Source organism: Myxocyprinus asiaticus, chromosome 46 (assembly GCF_019703515.2).
Source record: "Myxocyprinus asiaticus isolate MX2 ecotype Aquarium Trade chromosome 46, UBuf_Myxa_2, whole genome shotgun sequence".
In the NCBI taxonomy this organism is placed as follows: domain Eukaryota; kingdom Metazoa; phylum Chordata; class Actinopteri; order Cypriniformes; family Catostomidae; genus Myxocyprinus; species Myxocyprinus asiaticus.
In genome coordinates, this window is record NC_059389.1 from 15,249,528 (window position 1) to 15,271,617 (window position 22,090).

Genomic DNA, 22,090 nt, shown 5'->3' on the forward strand with positions numbered 1-22,090 from the left:
TTGATAGAAATGATGCAATCTATGTCAAAATTAACTTTTTCTTTTTTTTTTTTTTTTTAAGAAATATTGCAGGCTCAATACAAGTTCGGCTAAATCTGCAGCATTTGTGGCATAATGTTGATTACCATCAAAATTACCTAACCCTAACCTTTTTCTTAAAAAAAAATTAATAAATTGAAGTTACAGCGAAGGACAATGGAAGTGAATAAGACCAATTTTTGAAGGGTTTAAAGGCAGAAATGTGAAGCTTATAATTGTATAAAACTACTTACATTAATTATTCTGTTAAAACTCACGTATTATTTGAGCTGATAAGTAGTTAAAATCATTGTTTTAACAGTCAATTTAGGGTTTTAGGTTTTACGGCATTAGGTTGCCATGGCAAGGAAGTTGTAAAATTGGCTATAACTTTAATCAGAAAAGGTTAGTAAGTGATTTTATCACACATAAATTATGTTAACATGCATTTTGATTATATCTTATGGCTGTTCTTTTGAAACAGTGAATATTTTAATGTTTACAGACTGGCCCCATTCACTTCCATTGTAAGTGCCTCAGTGTAACCACAATTTTTACTTTTTTTAAAGAAAAGGAGAGGCAAGTCAAAATTAATTTTGTTAATGAATGTTATGCCACAAATGCTGTTGATTGATGTACTTATTTTAAATATTTGGGTCAGTTTTGTCACTTTATGTGGCATTTTTACCCAATTATATACAGTAGCTAGATTCATAGATTCAATAAACAAATTTGACATAATCACAGTCACACCAGTTCAGCAAGATCATTCCCATTAACACAGGATACAGAAAAACAGCCCACATACTTTGACAGAATAGGCTAATGAGATGGTGACAGCGAGGGGTAGGCCCTCAGGCACGGCAACAACCAGCACAGTGACACCGATTATGAAGAATTTAACAAAGAACTGAATGTAGATGGGAGTGCAGTCTTTGGTCCAGGGAAGCCCCTGAACCCAGAAAGTGTCCAACAAAAAGAGCGCCACAAGAATGAGGACCGTGATGGCTGACATCAAGAGACCTGGCAAATAAACATATCAACATACATAGCCGTAAAATACAAAAGTTTTTGAAACAAGGTAGCATTAATGAATCAAGACACCGATGCCAGGTCCAATGAGTACAAATCGTAAATCTATATTTTGTACCTGCTTTTCCAATTTGTACGGCTAGTTTGGTAAGCTTCCCTTGAAGCACAGATTTCTCTTTCTTTGGTAACTTAGACTTTTTCTCTTCTTCTGCTCCATCATCACTGTTGAGGGGCTCCATCTCCACCGTACCTCCATCCTTATCTGAATGAAACACAAAGTCAAAACTATCAATCTGACCTTTATACACGTGTTTAGTAAAGGTTTTACCATGCTTTAGCATTTCATGTGTTGTCTGACTCTATTGGGCCATTAATGAAAATGAAAAAACTCCATTACTTTATTCTATTAAACATGCTTTTATTGGTGTATTTGAAATGCATCTATCAAAACTGGCTTCCATTGTTGGGAATGCCAATAGCTCTGTGCATTTTAATTACATTTATATGCACAAATTAATTTGCTAACCATTGTACACTGAAATAATTTGACATTACACTACCTCTTTAAGGGATATTTCGGGTTCAATAAAAGTTTAGCTGCAATCAACAGCATTTGTGGCATAATGTGAATTACCACAAAAAATCTTTTCTACTCGTCCCTCCATTTCTTTGAAAAAAAGCAAAAATGGAGGTTACAGTGAGGCATTTACAATGGAAGTGAATGGGGCCAATTTTTGGAGGGTTTAAAAAAAAAGATTTGAAGCTTTTAGTTTCATAAAACCTCTTGCATTAATTGCTCTGTTAAAATGTGTGTATTATTTGAGCTGTAAAGTTGACTAAGTCATCGTTTTTGCACTGAACTACTAATTTACCAGGATTACAGGATTTTCGGCAGGTTTCCATTGTCATGGCAATGAAGTTGTAAAATTGGACATAACTTTACACAGAAAAGGTTAGTAAGCAATTTTATCACACTAAAATCACACTAACAGACATATTGTTTACGTATTATGGTTATACTTGTGAAACAGTGAGTATTTTAACGTTTTGGCCGGATTGGCCCGATTCACACTTCCATTGTAAGTGCCTCACTGGAACCCAGATTTTTGCATTTTTTTCACAGAAATGGAGGGACGAGTTGAAATAAATTTTTGCATTAATCAACATTACACCACAAATGCTGTTGATTGTGCTAAACCTGTATTGAACCCGAAATATTCCTTTAAAAGATGTATATTTGACAAAAAAATAAACTGGACACTTTGTCTAAAGCATAAGCTCAGTGAAGAACCAGTTTAAAATGCCTTCTCACTTTTTTTTTTACAAAGTTTCCTAAATCATAGATCTTGATTGAGATGTTGTTGATGAGACACACGTTTTATATATTTACCATTATACAATAATCATTATAGCACATTAATGTACACACTGAAATACACACTGGAGGTTTATGTGTCAGTCTGTCTGTAAGTGGACAAGAGGAAAAAGCAACACTGTCAGACCAAAGACGCTAATCTTCTTATTGCTAATCACCATGAAAAGAGTGAAGAGCACCTGTCATGTAGCCACTGGTTCCAGCCATATGTTCACAGGACATTCTCTCAACTTACACACTCAAGACACCATAACACAAGAAAGGCACAAGCTAAGGGCAGTACAGCAGCTACTGACTGAACATTGTCAATGAATGCTACTTCCTGTACTATTCTTACAGGTTATGAATGGTCTAAAGGAAATGTGAAGACGTCCAATTCAAGCACTTTAAGTGCTGATCCTCACCTTTATTTTCATCTGTTCCGTCTTGATTTTTGTCTGTAGGAAAAAGAGATATGTTGATAAGAAATCTACTATTTTAGAAATGTAAGAATCAGGAATGTGATAAGACTGAGATATACGTATATGAAGCTCCATAAAGTGGGTGAAGGGTATCTTAAACAGTTTTATGTTTGCAGAGTCACTCAGATCTGTTACACCATCCCTAGTCAAATAGTCTGCATCATTGATTTTAAAATTAATTTTTTTAAAAAAAGAGCTGAAGGGGGAACATGAGACTAACATGACTAAATCTTTAGTAATACAACGATAGTCTTTTGGAACCCTATTGGGAATGCATTTCAGAAACGTACGTTTCTTTTTTTCTTTTTCATTATTTTTCCTCTCATTTTCTCTCTTTTTCTCTTTCCTCTCTCTTTTTTTCCTCTCCTTCTCTTCTTTTTTCTCCTCATCATCATCATCATCATCTTCACCACCTCCAAGCAGAGTGAAGATGATGCCAGTCTGAGAGTTCACCCCTACTGCAGTGACCAGCATTTTACCCGAGCCCTCCATCACATGTGTGCCTGAGGTAAACATGGTAAAATGGGGATAAGAGCAGATAGTTTGGACAAATAACTGGACTTAACATGACCATATAAATAACACTTAAAGCCAAAAGAGTGACATATTGTAGCCTCATTTTTAATAGGGGTGGTAGGTACACTGCAATGTCTTTTATTAAAGGAATATTCTGGGTTCAATACAAGTTAAACTCAGTCGACAGCATTTGTGGGATAATGTTGATTACCACAAAAAATAATTTCATTGTATCCCTCCTTTTCTTTTTTTTTCTTCTTTTTTTGGATTTTTCCCCTTTTTCTCCCAATTTGGAATGCCCAATTCCCAGTGTGTTTTTTTTTTTTTTTTTAAATCCTCATGGTTGTGTAGTGATTCGCCTCAGTCCAGGTGGCGGAGGACGAATCCCAGTTGCCTCTATCATGTGGCTTGTTGAGCATGTTGCCATGGAGACATAGTGTGTGTGGAGGCTTCATGCCATCCACTGTGGCAACCACGCTGAACTCACCACGCGCCCCATTGAGAACGAACCACATTACAGCGACCATGAGGAGTTTATCCCATGTGACTCTACCCTCCCTAGCAACTGGGCCAATTTGGTCGCTTAGGAGACCTGGCTGGAGTCACTCAGCATGCCCTGGGATTTGAACTAGCGAGCTAGCGAACTTCAGGGGTGGTAGACAGCATATTTTACCACTGAGCTACCCAGGCTCCCATCCCTCCTTTTCTTTAAAAAAAAGAGCAAACATATGGGTTCCAGTGAGGCACTTACAATGGAAGTGAATGGGGCCAATCAGTAAATGTTAAAATACTCAATGTTTTAAAAGTGTAACCACAAGATATAAACAATATGCGTGTTAAAATGATTTTAGTCTGATAAAATCGCTTTCAACCCTTTTCTGTGTGAAGTCAGCCAATTTTACAATTTTGTTGCCAAGAAGATGTAATGTCAACAAACCCTAAAACCCTAAAATGACTGTAAAAATGACAATTTAAACTTTACAGCTCAAATAATACAGTAGTTTAAACAGAAGAATTAACGTAAGTGCTCTTATAAAATTATACGCTTCACGTTTATGTCTTTAAAACCTCAAAAAGTGTCCCCATTCACTTCAGTTGTAAGTGCTTCACTGTAACCCAGATTTTCGCTTTTTTTAAAGAAAAGGAGGGACGAGTTGAAATTATTTTTTGTGGTAATCAACATTATGCCACAAATGCTGTCGATTATGCCTAACCTGTATTGAACCTGGAACATTCCTTTAAGGGGCAATTTTTGCCTCCTGGCATTTTATTACAACCATTTATGTTACAGTAAACACTTCAATTAGTTATATTGATTATACCAAATTAGATGTATAAATTAAATAAATAATGGCTATTACTTATAAAATCAAATCATCACCAAATAAAAAGGTAGCAGTATATAATGCACAAGATATCATAACACAATAAATGCTCTGCTAAAATAGATGTTAAATAGTTGCCCGTTCCCTGTGTTAGATTATACAGTTCTCTACTATCTACAGTCATGCCAGCAATAACAACATGAGTATATTGCACTTTAGTTTAGATATTTGATCAACTGAAATGTATCAAATTTACATGGTGTACTGTACACTTATTTATGTGTAACATGCTGTGTATTTCATTAAATAATTCAACAAATGTATAGCTATAATAATGTCAAACTTTTATTTAACGTTTTGATTGATACCAGAAATTTAACATTGTAATAAATGAAGTGTATCAAAACCTGAAAGCAGCATGGGGTCTTTGTCCAAAGTTTTTTTGACATGGTCTGACTCTCCAGTGAGCGAGCTCTCATCAATTTTGAGATCGTTCCCTTGGATTAGCAAACCGTCAGCAGGAAGGAGGTCACCTGCAAGCACAGAGCATTGGACAGATGGTTTCGTCTGAGACACAACAGACAGATGTTTGCACTAAAGCACTGCCAATGCAACAGAATAAACAACAACAACAAAAACAAACCAACGACTAAACTGTATTTTACATACTTTAAAGGAATAGTTCACCCGAAAATTTTAATTCTGTTCTCATTTACTCAACCTGTAGGACTTTCTTTCTTTTATGGAACACAAAAGGAGTTGATAGGCAGAGTTGTATTCTCAGTCACCATTCACTTTCATCCATACAATGAAAGTGAATAGTGACTGAGGCATTCTGCCTAACATATCCTTCTGTGTTCCATGGAAGACAGAAAGTCTTTTAACATAAGGGTAAATGATTTTCATTTTTGGGTGAACTATCCCTTTAACAGTACTTTGAATTCATGTTCACAGGAAATACATAAAAATTCAGATTTTCTGTCACTTTAAAACAGGGGTATTCATCCATTTTGAGGCTATGCATGTATCCCTTGGTAAACAGAGAGAAGAGCAGGGACCCCTTGTTACATATTGTACAAAAACAGTTGCATTTTAAGCCTGGCCTATAATAACATTCATATTGTACCATATTTATGTACTTACATTGTTATGATGGCTACATCACAAAGTCATTCAAACAATCAATGATGTAGAGTCATATACTTGTACACTGCATTTTAATCATTTTACTTTTAATTCATTTTAATATGGGAAAAACACTGAAACATTTAGCTGAGCTTTAGCTTCTTTAACTTTGGTTTTTCTTTAACTTTTATTCAACTCATACTTTTTTCACAGAAATTTGTTTGAGTTCAAATAAGAATTGGTTGGCCCCTGCAGTACCACCATGGACTCCTTGTTGAAGACACCTGATGTTAAATGAAATATTGTTACTTTATTAAGGGGGAAAATATGCTAGTCTGATTACATGGTGTTTAGTTTAGTTATCCAAATACCAGAAATACAAGAGATGAATCTCAAGGAAGACTATATTGTTACCATATTTTACTTGAGCGATGTCTCCAACCACAATCTCGGCCACAGGAATCTGAATGACCTGTCCACCTCGGACCACAGAAAACTTCTGCTCTTGTTCAATGCGGTTCTGCAGCCCGCGGAACTGCTTCTCTTTGCTCCAGTCATTAAAGGCAGTGACTAGAACCACACAGATAACGGACAGGAGAATGGCAGCACCCTCAATCCACCCTGCCTCTGCCTCACCATCATCCTCAACTCCTCCAGCCGCGCTGCCACAGTCTGCACCAATAACACACACACTTGAAAATAGGCACATTAACGACTTAAAGTCTTAAAGGAATATTCCAGGTTTAATACAAGTTAAGCTCAATCGACAGCATTTGTGGCATAACATTGATTGCCACAAATATTATTTTGACTCGGTCCTCCTTTTCTTTAAAAAAAAGCACAAATTTGGGTTCCAGTGAGGCACTTACAATGGAATGAATGGAGCCAATTCGTAAATGTTAAAATACTCACTGATTCAAAAGTATAGCCATAAGACATAAACAATATGCGTGTTAAAATGATTTTAGTGTGATAAAATCACTTACTAACCTTAATTTAATTTATTAATTAAATTAAATTAATTAATTTTCTGTGTAATAGTCAATTTTACAGCTCTGTTGCCATGATGATTTAATGTCAACAAACCCTAAAACCATAAAATGACTTAAAAATGATGATTTAAAGAACTTTACAGCTCAAATAATACGACTTCTAACAGAAGAATAAATGTAAGTGCTTTTATAAAATTATACGTTTCACATTTATGTCTTTAAACCCTCCAAAAATTGGCCACATTTACTTCCATTGTAAGTGCCTCACTGTAACCTCGTTTTTTTTTTTTTAAGGAAAAGGACAGAAAAATCATAATCTTTTTTGTGGTTCAACATTATGCTACAAATGCTGTTGATTTAGCTTAACTTGCATTGAACCCGGAATATTCCTTTAATGTGGTCATTTAGGAGATACTGCTGTTTTAAATGAAAAGTTAACATTCCTTTAAAATAGAACAGAATATTGTGTCCACTCCACTCTTTTTCATATAATGAAAGTGAATGAAGACTGGGGCTGTCCAGCACCATAAAAGTAGTCTATATGACTTGTGCAATATATTCCAAGTTTTCTGAAGCCATATGATGGCTTTGTGTGAGGAACAGACATACATTTATGCCATTATTTACTGAAAATCTTGACCTTTGACCTAGCTCTCCTTGACGAGTTCATGAGAGAAGTTTAACTCACTGACTCAATGATCTGGTCACAGAGGTTAACAGCTCACTGGAGGGGAAGATTATCAGTGAACAATGACTTACATTTTGGTCTATTCCTCACACAAAGCGATCATATGGCCTACATTTTTTATACTTTTATGGTACTTTTTACCACTTTGGAGCTTGACAGCCCCATTCCTAATTCACACTGGCCAGTATATTCTTCAAAACTTCACCATTTGTGTTCCAAGAAAGTCATACATGTTTGGAACAACATTAGGGAGAGTAAATGATGACAGAATTAAATCTGTTTTACTTTAAGGACCTTCAGTTGCACTTGTAACTAAATAACTAATGTAGTGAGATTATAGGAGTATGATTTACTGAAAAAGAAAACTGTACAATTGAAAACACACTAAACAGCATGATTTACAAGATTTTACCGCTAAATATACACCAGAGCTCAGGTAAAAATATTTTAGAAAATATATTTTGCTAAAAAAAAAAGAAAGCCTGAGTGAACTGAATACATAATAGCATGATGTCCCCTCTAGGCCATGTTACAATTCCAAATTCATGGTCAACAGAAGCACTGAGCAAAAGAAATCAAGGCATATTATTCATAGCAACCTTAATGCCCCTGCAATACTCACGTTCTCTCTCTGCATCAGGAGGTTTATAGAAGGAAAGGCCTAAGGATATAATGGCTGCAACTTCCAAAATAATTAGAGTCACATCCTGCAATGCTTCCCACACTAACTGAAGGAATGTTTTTGGCTTTTTAGGAGGTATAACATTATTTCCAAATTCTTCTTTTCTTCTTGCAATGTCATCAGAATGACCACTTAACCCTAGAAGTCAGGAAAGAGCAAAAGAAACATTACTATTGCTTTGTTCACAAAAATATATTGACTTTAAGAGCAAATAACCTGAACAAATATGTAATATTTATTTTATATTTCTAATATATAATAATCTAATTTAATAATCTAATCTATATTATTAAAAGTCAAATAATAACGGTTCAAATCGTAAAAATTTTATACCACCATTGCAACAAGATGATTTTTCAATAGCTCTATTTAACACCCCTGACTTTGAGCTAGAGATGTCCATTTGATTCTTAGAACAGTGGTTCTTAACTGGTGAGTCGTGACACAAAAATGGGTTGCAGGCAGGCCCGGCTTCATAGGGGGGCATGAGTGGTCCTCAATAATGAGCTTGGCCCACATTGGCAACCACACCCCCACCTACCCCTTCAACTATTCGGCCAACCCGGAGGGTCCAATGGCCCACCTTAGATCTTAGAGCTGTAGCCGTGCCTGGTTGCAGATCTGTTCTGATAGGGTCATGAACAGGAGGGAAAATCCATGCTTAATGCAAATAATAAAGTGCATCTAACCAAATGATCGAGCAAAGTTAGGACAGCAAGATAAATAGGCTTATCAATTTTTAAAAGGAAGGAGAAAACACCATGACTTTGTTGTTGATGTCAAAGGATGTACGTCTAATCAAACTCTACGATATTTCTGTCACAAATTTTGCAGATGCCAAAATGAACAGGTTGCGACATGCCCTCATCTTAAAAAAAAAAAAAAAAAACATGAAAAAAAAAAGTGGATGTCTAAATATGAGTTTACTCACAACAAGGATAAACATACTGAGAGCATGAAACCATTGAAATTCAATTTTGTGGTACTGTGTTGGGTCACTATTTGATCTCCACTGTAAAATCTGGGTCTCAAAGCAAAACCAGTTGAGAACCATTGGTTTAGATCACCTAAACATCTCTTAATCAACTCGTAGTCATAGCTATATAGTTTGAGTTAGCAATTGTTACATACATTTTTTTTTAAATAATACAGGGGCTGTAAAACATGCTGATTGAACCATTTTCTAAAACGACAGATTAATGTGCATTATATTGCTTCATTATATCTCAAACCTAGAATTTTTCTTGAAGGATATAGTTCACCCAAAAATGAAAATTCTGCCATCAATTCATTTATGAAAAACATGAGGATTTAAATTTTTGGGAGATCTGTTCATTTTAACCAAAAACAATTGGATTGATTTTTTTTAATTTTCAACCCTTGAGTGACCAAGAGCACAGCATGAACAGCCACAAAGTGTAATCCCTCTCTTCCTCCCTTTGCTCGATTACGAAATGCTATTTCTCTGCCCCCACAAAGGTTTTACTCACTGTTGGCAAGGGCAAAAATTAATGTAAATTCTGTGCAGCAGAGATGCAGCCAGTGAGATTATAGCATGAAGCAGAGCTACAAAGAGCCTGTCTTAGCACCACAGTTTGAGGCGAGTGGGATTACATGAGGTAAATCAATCTGCTTCCACCTGTCACAACTACAGCTGATTGCTATGGCACATAACAGAGCTAAATGTGTCAGCACACAGGAATAAACCAAGGCATATCAAACTCACTGGAAAATATTGATGAGCTAAACAAAATCGAACTTAAATCAGACTTATAAACCAAAAATCAAGAGATACTGTATGATGTGTATTTATAATGCACAAGAGTAGAGTGTAAACATATTTTGCTGGAATTATCAAGGGAAACATAAGCTGATCATGGTGTTAGACAAATGATTGAAGTTGAGCATGCTGAAATCATATGAAAAGGGATTGATCTAAACTGGAAACAGTCAGCAGATGAATAAAATCAAAAAGGGTGAAATGTTATTAAAAAAAAAAGAGAGAGGAACTCTAGAATCCATGACATGATGGTGACCTTGATAACCCTGATAACTTGTTCCAAAATTAAAGGAATATTCCAGATTCAATATAAGTTAAGCTCAATCGACAAAATTTGAGGCATAATTTTGATTACTGCAAAACTTAATTTCGACTCGTCCCTCCTTTTCTTTAAAAAAAAAAAGCAAAAAATTACAGTGAGACACTTACAATGGAAGTGAATGGGGACCAATGTTTGGAGGAGGCAGAAATGTGAAACTTATAATTTTATTAAAATACTTACATTTATTCTTCTGTTAAAACTGATGTATTATTTGAGCTGTAAAGTAGGTTAAATCATCATTTTTACAGTTTAAGGTTTTAGGGTTTGTTGACATTAGATTGTCATGGCAACAAAGTTGTAAAACTGGCTATAACTTTAGACAGAAAAGGTTAGTAAGTGATTATGTTACACAACAATCATGTTAAAGCGCATATTGTTGCGGATACACTTTTGAAATAGTGAGTGTATTACTGTTTACAAATTGGCCCCATTCACTTCCATTGTAATTGCCTCACTGTAACCAAGATTTTTACTTTTTTTAAAGAAAAGGAGGGGCAAGTCAACATTATGTTTTGAGATAATATTATGCCACAAATGCTGTCGATTGAGCTTAACTTGTATTGAACGTGGAATATTCCTTTAAGCAAGTAAAACCGGGTTCACACAGTACAATTTTTGACACGACTTCACCAACTTGTTGTAGGGTAAAATGAGCAGACTTTGATCGCTTAGTGTGACTTGTTTACCAACAGCCGATTAATTGCGATGATTCTTATTCTCAAATGAAGTTCTGGCAATGTCAGAAAATTTGCACCACTGTCGTGCGGTAACTGCTCCTACAACGGTCAGATGAGATACAGTAAAATACCCAGTCAACGCTGTCAATCGGGTGGATTGGGACCAAAGTCTTGGCTACAATGTGCATTGAACAATACAGTCTGACATAATGTCGCACAGTGTGCCATGGTTTTTACCCAACATCTCACTGGGATTATATCATACAATCTGAAAAGCAACAATCATATAAGATTGTAATAATCATACGTGTGCACCTGGCTTTAGAAATAATTCAAGCTATACTGCCAGACTGGCAGTAATGTCCCAAACATCTTTTTGCAGACAAGAACAAGAACAGCTGTAATTTACCTAAAAGTTTATGTTCTAGTAGGGCTGCACAATTATTAGAAAAACTAATCGCGATTACGGCTGTCACGATTATGTCATCGTGAAAGCTGATGATAATTCAATTTAAGTCTACTGTTGCGTTAATGGTTTCTATTTAGAACGTGTTTTTGCAGCGGTTCAGTTTCTAACCAATCCCAGACGTGTGCGTTGAGCAATGAAACGGCAATGGCCAATCAGAGACGCAGTGAGTCTTCAGAAAATCAGTCATGGCAAACAATCCTTATGCACAATTTTTAAATAGTCTGATGTCCAGATGCTTGCTTACACTATGTTTCATCTCTGTTTGCGATGGCAGAAGAAACTTAGTGCTAAAGAAAAATCATCTGACACTCTAAAAGAAGCTGAAGAACAAAGGTGTGCAATTTTGAATTATTTTCAATTCGTTGCATGTAGGGTTGCCACTTTTGAAGGTTTAAAAAAAGGAAATTTAAATGGGGGGGGGGGATCACGGCCCCTAACCACATCCTCCATAGTTTTAGCAATAAATGCATTGATTTAATATGCGTTATTAATAAAAAATGTATATCCTTTCTTATATGCTAAAATGAGAACTTTCCTGACCCATGACTTATAAAAAAATACATCATTTATATGTTAAAAATATATTTATTTAAATTTGTTTGATTATTTGTCTTCTTTATCTTATTTATGTATACATTTTGGATGGTTTATACTCCACAGTTTTACCACCATTTGTGGACTTTTCAGACAGTCCCTTACCACCCTCCACAGTATTAGCACATTTTAGCACAATGTGTGGACATTTCAGACGGTCCCTTAACCACCGTAGGCAAATTTTCACCGTGACGCCATCTGACCAGCTTAAATACGGGACAAATCACGTCCTGTATTGATTTGCATTGATTCAAAATGGGACGCATCATTTTATCTTTAAATACGGGACGATCCCGTATTTTATGGGACGGGTGGCAACCCTATGTCGCACCGTTTTATTTACCGCAAACTAAAACAATCCCGACCGTTGTAATCGAGGTACAGACAGGGTCTAAATAACTGATTTATTGTGTTGTTTAAACACCTATATTTATTATGAGAGCATTTGTGAGCGCAGAACTCTGTGTCAGTGAGCTCCTGAACTGCAAGGCTCAAACAGTGAGTGACAGCTTCAGTCATTATAATGGGAGAGTTTGAATACTGTTGCGTTCCTTGATTTTTGTGTACAATTTATTAAAAAAGTATAACAGTTGTATTTATGTATTAAACAGCTATAAAGTTATAAAATGGCTTGTTTTGGACATAGAAAAAGTCTTGAACATCATATTTCATGGACCATCTTCTTTGTTATTGTGTCTGCTTAAATAAATACCTATTTGACACACAACTGCTGTTGGTAGATTTACATTTTAACAAATCACACAAACTCGCAAACCAGCTGATCTTACCTTTCAAAGTGCAACCACTGTGACAGATTTGAGGCCAGATATGATTTAACAATGATCTTATGTGAACAAGTTCACTATACGAGATTTTAAATGCAGTACCTTCAATCTAAATTGGCTGCTCAGTTTGACATTTTTCAGGCTTTGGAAGTGTGTTAAATGTGTGAGGATGTGAATACATCAACATGATACATGACACACAGGCATATTGACTGAAATTAAAATCTGGTTTGTCAATAGTTCAAAAAGAACCTACATATATTTCTTAACTTTAAATCATATATATACCTTTATAATAACCTTTAGTAACATTAACAAACATAATTAAAGTAAGTATTGCTTACTGCAGAAACTGCAGAGCTGCCCATAACCTGCTGTTCTGAAGAACCCGGAAGCACGGTTGCCTGCTTACTGACATCACAGTAATTTCATCAAATAAACATAATTAATAATCGCGATTACAATATCAAGGGCAATAACTGACTATTATGATTTTTGTCATAATCAGCAGCATTATGTTCTAGGTTAATCAGCCCTCGGATACCAATATATTGTGTTCATTAATCAATTCATTGAAACAAAATGCTCTTTCAGAAATCTCATTTTGAGATCTAGTTTGGGATCTAAAACACTGTGGTCAGTGTATCTTATGCAAAGACTGCTTAATAGACCTTAGTCAGTGCTGATGCCGTATATACAGTTGAAGTCAGAAGTTTACATACACCTTAGCCAAATACATTTAAACTCAGTTTTTCACAATTCCTGATATTTAATCGTAGAAAACATTCCTGTCTTAGGTCAGTTAGGATCACTACTTTATTTTAAGAATGTGAAATGTCAGAATAATAGTAGAGAGAATGATTTATTTCAGCTTTTACTTCTTTCATCACATTCCCAGTGGGTCAGAAGTTTACATACACTTTGTTAGTATTTAGTAGCATTGCCTTTAAATTGCTTAACTTGGGTCAAATGTTTTGGGTAGCCTTCCACAAGCTTCTCACAATAAGTTGCTGGAATTTTGGCCCATTCCTCCAGAAAGAACTGGTGTAACTGAGTCAGGTTTGTAGGCCTCCTTGCTCGCACACGCTTTTTCAGTTCTGCCCACAAATTCTCATGATGCCATCTATTTTGTGAAGTGCACCAGTCCCTCCTGCAGCAAAGCACCCCCACAACATGATGCTGCCACCCCCATGCTTCACGGTTGGGATGGTGTTCTTCAGCTTGCAAGCCTCACCCTTTTTCCTCCAAACATAACAATGGTCATTATGGCCAAACAGTTACATTTTTGTTTCATTGGACCAGAGGACATTTCTCCAAAAGGTAAAATCTTTGTCCCCATGTGCACTTGCAAACTGTAGTCTGGCTTTTTTATGGCGGTTTTGGAGCAGTGGCTTCTTCCTTGCTGAGCAGCCTTTCAGGTTATGTCGATATAGGACTCGTTTTACTGTGGATATAGATACTTGTCTCCCTGTTTCCAACAGTATCTTCACAAGGAACTTTGCTGTTGTTCTGGGATTGATTTGCACTTTACGCACCAAACTACATTCATCTCTAGGAGACAGAATGAGTCTCCTTCCTGAGCGGTATGATGGCTGCATGGTCCCATGGTGTTTATACTTGCATGCTATTGTTTGTACAGATGAACGTGTTACCTACAGGCATTTGGATTGCTCCAAAGGATGAACCAGACTTGTGGAGGTCCACAAAAAAAATTTTCTGAGGTCTTGGCTGATTTCTTTTGATCTTCCCATGATGTCAGGCAAAGAGACACTGAGTTTGAAGGTAGGCCTTAAAATACATCCACATGGGGGCCTTGGTAGCTCAGTGGTAAAGACGCTGGCTACCACCCCTGGAGTTTACTAGTTCGCTAGTTCAAATCCCAGGATGTGCTGAGTGACTCCAGCCAGGTCTCCTAAGCAACCAAATTGGCCCGGCTGCTAGGGAGGGTAGAGTCACATGGGGTAACCTCCTCGTGATCACCATAATGTGGTTCGTTCTTGAGCGTGGATGCCGCAGTGCTATGTCTCTGTAGCAACGCACTCAACAATTGGCCATTCCAAATTGGGAGAAAAAGGGGAAAAATACAAAAAACAAATACAAAAAAAATAAAATACAAAAAAAATACATCCACAGGTACACCTCCAATTCAGTACACCTCCTATCAGAAGCTAATTGCCTAAAGGCTTGACATCATTTTTTGGAATTTTCCAAGCTGCTTAAAGGCACAATTAACTTAGTGTATGTAAACTTCTGACCCACTGGAATTGTGATACAGTCATTTAAAAGTGAAACAATCTGTCTGTAAATAATTGTTGGAAAAGCTACTTGTGACATGCACAAAGTAGATGTCCTAAACGACTTGCCAAAACTATAATTTGCTAATATGAAATCTGTGGAGTGGTTAAAAAAATGAGTTTTAATGACTTCAACCTAAGTGTATGTAAACTTCTGACTTCAACTGTATAAATGAAAATGAGGCTGCGAGGGAAAGATGTACAGTCAGTTTGGGATTTACATTGTTATGGTCGTATGCTATGTCTGATTTTAAAAACCAGACATACATTTTCAAAAGAGTTTTTTATCCACTGAAATTTTTCTGGTTGATTGATCGACACCAAGGTACACAACTCACTAATCAGACTGTACATTTATCCCTAACCAGAGGTGGATAGTTATGCGCTACATTTACTCCATTACATATACTTGAGTAACTCTTTGGAGAAAATACTTTTAAGAGTAGGTTTAACGGTGGGTACTTTTTACTCTTACTCAAGTAATTATTAACATTAGTACTTTTACTTCTAGTTGAGTAATTTTATTTTTTTAAACACTTAGTACTTTTACTTGAGTACAGTTTTTGGCTACTCTACCCACCTCTGTCCCTAACATTTTTATTTGTGTAAAATTAAATATGACATCTACCCTGATTTAGGTCCATTGCTATCAAAAATGTAGAATCAATATACTAGATCATAGTTTGATAAGAAATATGGCATATAATCCTCATTCACTTGGTCAAAAACAGCCATGCTAATAGATTAGCAACTGGCTAAATAAAAAGGTGCAATCAAAGGACACAAGATAGAAGCTGACAACATCTTACAAAGCTAAAATATGGTTCTTGATAAAAGCTACAATGCTATTCACATAAGTGACTGAAAAGGGATACATAAAACTACTGATTACAAATTAGTTTAGTTGACACTTTCTTCCGAAGCAATTACAGTATAATTGTTAAAGGGACAGTCTACCTGAAGTGACCTGAAGATATGTGTTATGCTCAAGCACACAATGGTGATAGTTCATTGATCAACCTTAGTGGGGTTTGAACCTACAACCTTTTCATTATCAGCTTAGATCTTTATCAATTAGGTTACACCACCCCCACCTTCACTATATACCTTTGGCTTAATAGGACCTAATTGAGGTATGAATGATATTCTTCATTTGTCGGTTTCCCAACAAATATAGATTTTCTAACATAACTGTGTCCATTTGGACCAAGGAGATTTCACAATTGGAGGGCTACTCAGTGCAACGCCACAGAAATATAAACCAAATAATTTACAAAATATCCTGTTGCTTCACGCTTTTTGCATTATGTTAAGACCAAATCTCATATTTACATTGATAAAGCTTGTTGCTTTATTGCATCGCACCTGATCACAGTGTTAGGGGCCAACGCATTCTTGTGCTGAAGAAAGCTAGACACAACACAAGGAATAGAACAGAAGGCAGGTGTCTCGAGCTTCGTTTAAAAATGTCTTGTTCTTTTTAACCTGACAAGGAGTCTAAAAAAACGTGCTGCTCCTGCACAAGTCACTTAAAAAACAACAGAGAGACAAGGTGCAATGGTCATAGACGTTCATCTAGAGCATGTTAATAAAGAAAAAAAGCATATGCAGGAATGCACTCTGTGAATGTCAGCTAAGACACAAAGTAGGCAAGTTTTGGTAATAAAAATGACTTAGTGCATATTGTCGATATTTAATTTTATGCAAAGCACTGGTAGCAAAAGTAATATATACCATCTATTGGTGATGATTTCAGTCTGGAGCAGAGGCCCTGAACATCTCCATAACATTCCTGGATTCTTTGTAATCCATCTGCCCCTCTGAGTTCCATGAGAGAGCGAAGCTCTTTGATTGTGCAGCCAAAATCAACATCATGATTGGCTTCTGCCTTGTACTTCAATCCACGGAATGAGTTTCTAGCCATGATCTCGCTGAAGCACACCAACAAATGGTGGAGAAGTTGCTTCCCCTGGGGCAAGCAAAATCCTCAGTGACAAAATCCAGAATTTCTCATAAACAGATGTAATTCCTCAGGGATGTAAAAAGCAACTCTCCAAATGACAAACCAAGTGTACTTGAAAAGCCATTTTCATTGGATTTTTCTGTGTAGCTTCTCTCATCTTGGTTGGATCAGTGTCATCAGGTGCACACCATGTTACAACTGAAACAAAAACAAAAATACAGAAACTGAATTAATTGCAGTTCACTATAGCAGAATTGAATTAAGAATGCCTATTAAATTTGAATTGAGGTGGCAAACAGGATGTAGAATTGTAATTGTAAATTGAATTTAAGGAAGTCGAATTAAAATTTTGTGTAGTTTTTAATAATACATTTAATTTTTAGTATGAATTACCCATAAACATGTTATCATACACAAAACACAATAAATGATATTAATAATCAATGTTAAAAATGCCACCTTTAGAAATTTGTATTCAATTCATATACATTCATTATATTCAATAAACTTCCATTTTATGGACCATCAAATAAATGTTCATTTAGGGATGCACTGATATGAAAATATTTGGCAGATACGATACAGATTTTTTAAAAAACATTATAGGCCGATACCGATTTTTTGCCACTTACCTTATTTTGTCATCAGATTTTACTGTGGAATTATGCTTTAAAAATATACAAAGAGGTAAAAAAGTTTTACTTTTCTAAAAATAAATAATTTCAATTGAACATGGTTGGATCTGTTGAACTCATGACAAAATTTCTAAAGAGAGCCACAATGAAAGATTAACAGAAGATAAAACAAATTAAATGACTAAAAATAAGAACATTATGATTGATATGAAAAAAGGTTATTTTGTACTTCTAAAACATTTATGCACTTCATATTTTGCAGTTTAATACAAAAGTACATTACAATAGAAATAGAAAATTCACACTATGCACATGTTGGGCAATTCCACATAAATGTCAACCACATCATGGAAAAATAAAACATTTACTACTGTTATTGGCTATTATTATTTCTGGATTGTGCATTTGAATTCACAGAGCTTTTACAACGTATGTTACTAATTAATTATACATAAACCATCAGTTTTTTCATAATTACAACCGATATGCCGATGGTTTTAATTTGGCCAATAATTGGCCGATAAATATTGGCAGCCAATACATTAGTGCATCCCTAAATTCCCAGCATGCTTAAATGTAACCCAAAATCTTCAAATGGAGCCAAACATCATGAAAAAAGCTTATAAAATGGAAACATTAAACTAAACACTAAAGAAGTTATGTATTATTGTCCATCTCACACATTGTGTTGGAATAATGCAATTCCTCTATTGTGTGACAGTGTTGTTGAAATTGTTTAAATCACAATTCAGTAAATTCTGCTTCCTTTCATTCCAATTCAAATTCAAATGCAATTCAAATTCAAACTCATCAATGTAAAGGGAGCTAAATCATAAATTCTGAATTTTTAATAAACAGATGCAGTGTCAACATATGTGAATGCTGAGCACCTGAAGTCAAACAAAATGCATTTGATTCCCTGTATCCCTTTTGCTGTCAAATCTAAATCCAAATAAAGTGTGTAAGTACTGTCACAAATGCCAGGTCAAGTTACTACTTGTCACACTAGTATGTCACTGTTTAAAGATGGTTTTGATAGGTATGGAAAGTGACAATCAGCTTTTATAATGGCCCTTCAGTGGAACTGCTTAAAGAACGAAATGCTAAAATTAGTTCTATTACATAAAACTGGCATGCTTCTCTAGAAGAGAGTTGCAAAAAGCCAATAGACATGACTCAAAAGTTGTTTTGAAGCAGTACATTATTTCGGAGAGTGAGACTTTTAGAGGGCATTCAAAAGAAAGTTTAAATGAACTAGAGTTGCACTTCCTGAAGGGAATACTATAGGGCTTGTAATGCAAAAACGGATCACTGTTAAAGTTTTGGCAAAGTGATAGAAGCTGAACATTCCATCAATGGAAGTCAATGGGGGATTTTCAAACTTAAATCTTAAATTAAAAATGTTAGTACACAGTAGTATACCGAAGGCTTGTAGTGGTAAATCTCAACTGTTTGCAGTGACATCTAGCTCTCTCAAAGGTCACAGACACCAAAGTTAACTTGAATAAGTTTCAAGATGTCAAAGCTGTTTAGCTGCTTAAAAGCATGTTCCCAATACTAATTTTATCAGCATTACACGACCTCTTTCCTACCAGCTATTGAAGAAAACAACAAAATCTAACCTGGACTAGCTAATCACAAGACTGAAATAATTATTTTACAGAAGTATACACCAAAGAATGTCCATTATAGTCCATGATGGAATATAAAAGACATACTTCAATTCATTAAAATACAACAGATGGAAAAGTACTCACAGATTTGTTTTACATATCCATTCCTTCAACAACAAGAGACAAAAACAGCACCTATACCAACCGAGGCCTCAGGTGCTGCTTTCAAAGGCTATGTTGACTCGCTGTCACTTACAGTTACTCCAAACAACATAAAGTCTGTTACAAACTTACACTTCATAAATCCTCCTTTACTTAAAAATCGTAAATATGATTTGACCTTCAGTAAACAGTCTTGAGGAACACTGTCTCCATTAGAGGAAAAGGCTTGCTGAATGATTATCTCAGGAAAGCTTCTTGCTTAATCTAATTAGTCAATCTGTGGCAGTAGTGAGACACAGCCAGGACTGTTGTAGAGATATTGGGGATGTATGCACTATTAAACACAGACAAACACATTTACCCATTCATTCCCAAATATCCTCAGTTCATTCAGACATCTAAGTGCACCCATAGCTTGGGGCACAAGAGTTGCTCTTCTGTATATAAATAAGCTTTCTTTGAAACACCAAAAAGGGGGATTTCAAAGAGAACAGCGTGCATATTCATGAAAGAACAACTTGGATGTAATAGTACCTTAATTTTCTCTAAACTCTCTAAAAACTGCACTATGATAAAGCTAATGGGAAAAGAAGGCTATCCCATACAGAAATATTATATATGACAAAATATGTATATAAAAAGTCACATACTTACATACAGTATATGCAAAATATATTTCAAAATACTAAATGTCATGTTTGTAACACCCAAATAAGAGTGGAGTTTGAATATGCAGACACAGTATATGCCCAAATATATGAAATATAATTGTAATAAGCATATATACACAAAAAAAAAAAAAATGATTTTGTGGTGAAGTAAATATGGCAGAAAAGATAAGTACTTTCTACAGCAAATAAGTTAGTTTAAACGTGAATTTGAAAATATTAAGTAAATTCTACATTTGTTTTCAATTCAAACATGTAAAAATGAATGCTCTAGTTTATAAGTAAATATTATTTATGATTGTTTGTTATCTTTACAATGCGTCATCATGTTTCAATCCTAAAGTAGAAAATCTTGTCATGTTTATTTGCTTATTTGAGTAAATTCCATTTGTGAATAAAATAAGTACATTTTACTAATCTTTTCATAGCTGGTGTTTATGGGCAATATATCGAATATTAACGATATGATCGAGATAATTTTGCTGATGATGTAAAATTGACCAATATCGTGAATATCGCGATGATTTTAATGTGCTTTCATTTGTCCATTAAATTCCATTCAGAGCGCATCAGTAGACTAATTTCACGATCCTTCAGGGCTACACAATTAATCAAAATAACATCAACATGGCGAGTTGGTCATATGTGTTTATTAATCCAAAAAAAGCTGTGATTTAAAGACAGATAAACATGGTCTGTGTGTGATTCAGAACAAACCACGTGCACGCGCATGGCGGCGCTCTCAGATCAGTTCACTGCATTGTGAAATCAAAAGTAATGCAGGTTCAAGCATTCACGCACTTCCAAACATTAGTAACAGTAACAAGCTATTATAAAAAATCTACAAAAGTGGCACAGAATAACAGAAAAGGAGGAGATTACAGCGTTTCAGGAAATGCAGAACTTTGTAAAATGTCAAATACACATTTGTCTTTGCTGTGTCGAAATAAAAGCTCCTCGTGATGTTGAAATAAATACGACAGTACTGTCAGTGTCAAAATAAAAGCCCATAGGTGAAGATGAAGTAAACAGGACAGAAATATATTACTTTTGTATAATGCAAATTTAATAATCAGAATAATAATTATAATTATAATAATCATCCTGATGTGTCCCACAGTAATAATTTAGTATTATGCAATGTTCAACTGGAGTTTCAAAAATATGTCAGTGAAGTAGCTTTGCACAGTAAAAACATTTGAAAAACATCATTGCGTATGAAATATAAATATAAAGTGCATATCAGTGAAAATTATTGAATTTCATTCTCCTCTGAGTTTATTTAATGAAAAACGAATTATTATATTTTTATTTAATGTCTTTAAAATATTTAATCTACTTTGCTACAATGGATGATTGGATGAAACGATGGTAACTATGATAAAAAACAAACATAAAAAACCAAACACTTTTGAGTTATTTTAGAGCAAATACATAATTATTGAGATATATATGGAATATCATCAATAGGCTGAAAAATATAGAGATATAATTTTTTAAGGCATATCGCCCAGCCCTACTGGTGTTCCCAGCAAAAACTGGGCTTGAATAATTAATGAGCTTGCATGGTTTCACTGTTTGAAAGTTTATATACACCATCTATTTTTATTATTGATTTTGTTGTTATGTTTGGTAACTTTTTGTTTTGTGGAGTCTGAAGAGTTAACTGTAATACAGAATAATTGTAATGCCTACAGGTACATTCAACTGAATTTTTTATAAAGAATATCTACACAATTGTTAAAAAATAATATATATATATATATATATATATATATATATATATATATATATATATATATACAGTGGTGTGAAAAAGTGTTTGCCCCCTTCCTGATTTCTTATTTTTTTGCATGTTTGTCACACTTAAATGTTTCAGATCATCAAACAAGTTTAAATATTAGTCAAAGATAA

General features: G+C 35.0%; 1 protein-coding gene across 2 annotated transcripts in view; it reads right to left on the reverse strand.

Annotated features, from left to right (window-relative positions):
• atp2b1b (ATPase plasma membrane Ca2+ transporting 1b) overlaps positions 1–22,090 on the reverse strand; it is a 34,436-nt gene that overhangs the window by 8,599 nt on the left and 3,747 nt on the right. Inside the window, exons 1-9 of one of the 2 annotated variants that reach the window (XM_051689943.1) lie at positions 19,491–19,592; positions 16,870–17,296; positions 8,155–8,352; positions 6,267–6,524; positions 5,135–5,260; positions 3,177–3,389; positions 2,830–2,862; positions 1,169–1,312; positions 827–1,041 (exon numbers count right to left, since the gene is read on the reverse strand). In XM_051689943.1, coding sequence (XP_051545903.1) covers positions 827–1,041; positions 1,169–1,312; positions 2,830–2,862; positions 3,177–3,389; positions 5,135–5,260; positions 6,267–6,524; positions 8,155–8,352; positions 16,870–17,059 — 1,377 coding nt within the window. In that variant the 5' untranslated portion in view covers positions 17,060–17,296; positions 19,491–19,592. Of the gene's footprint in view, positions 1–826; positions 1,042–1,168; positions 1,313–2,829; positions 2,863–3,176; positions 3,390–5,134; positions 5,261–6,266; positions 6,525–8,154; positions 8,353–16,869; positions 17,297–19,490; positions 19,593–22,090 lie in introns of those variants that run through there. The other variant, XM_051689942.1, reaches the window with a different exon arrangement.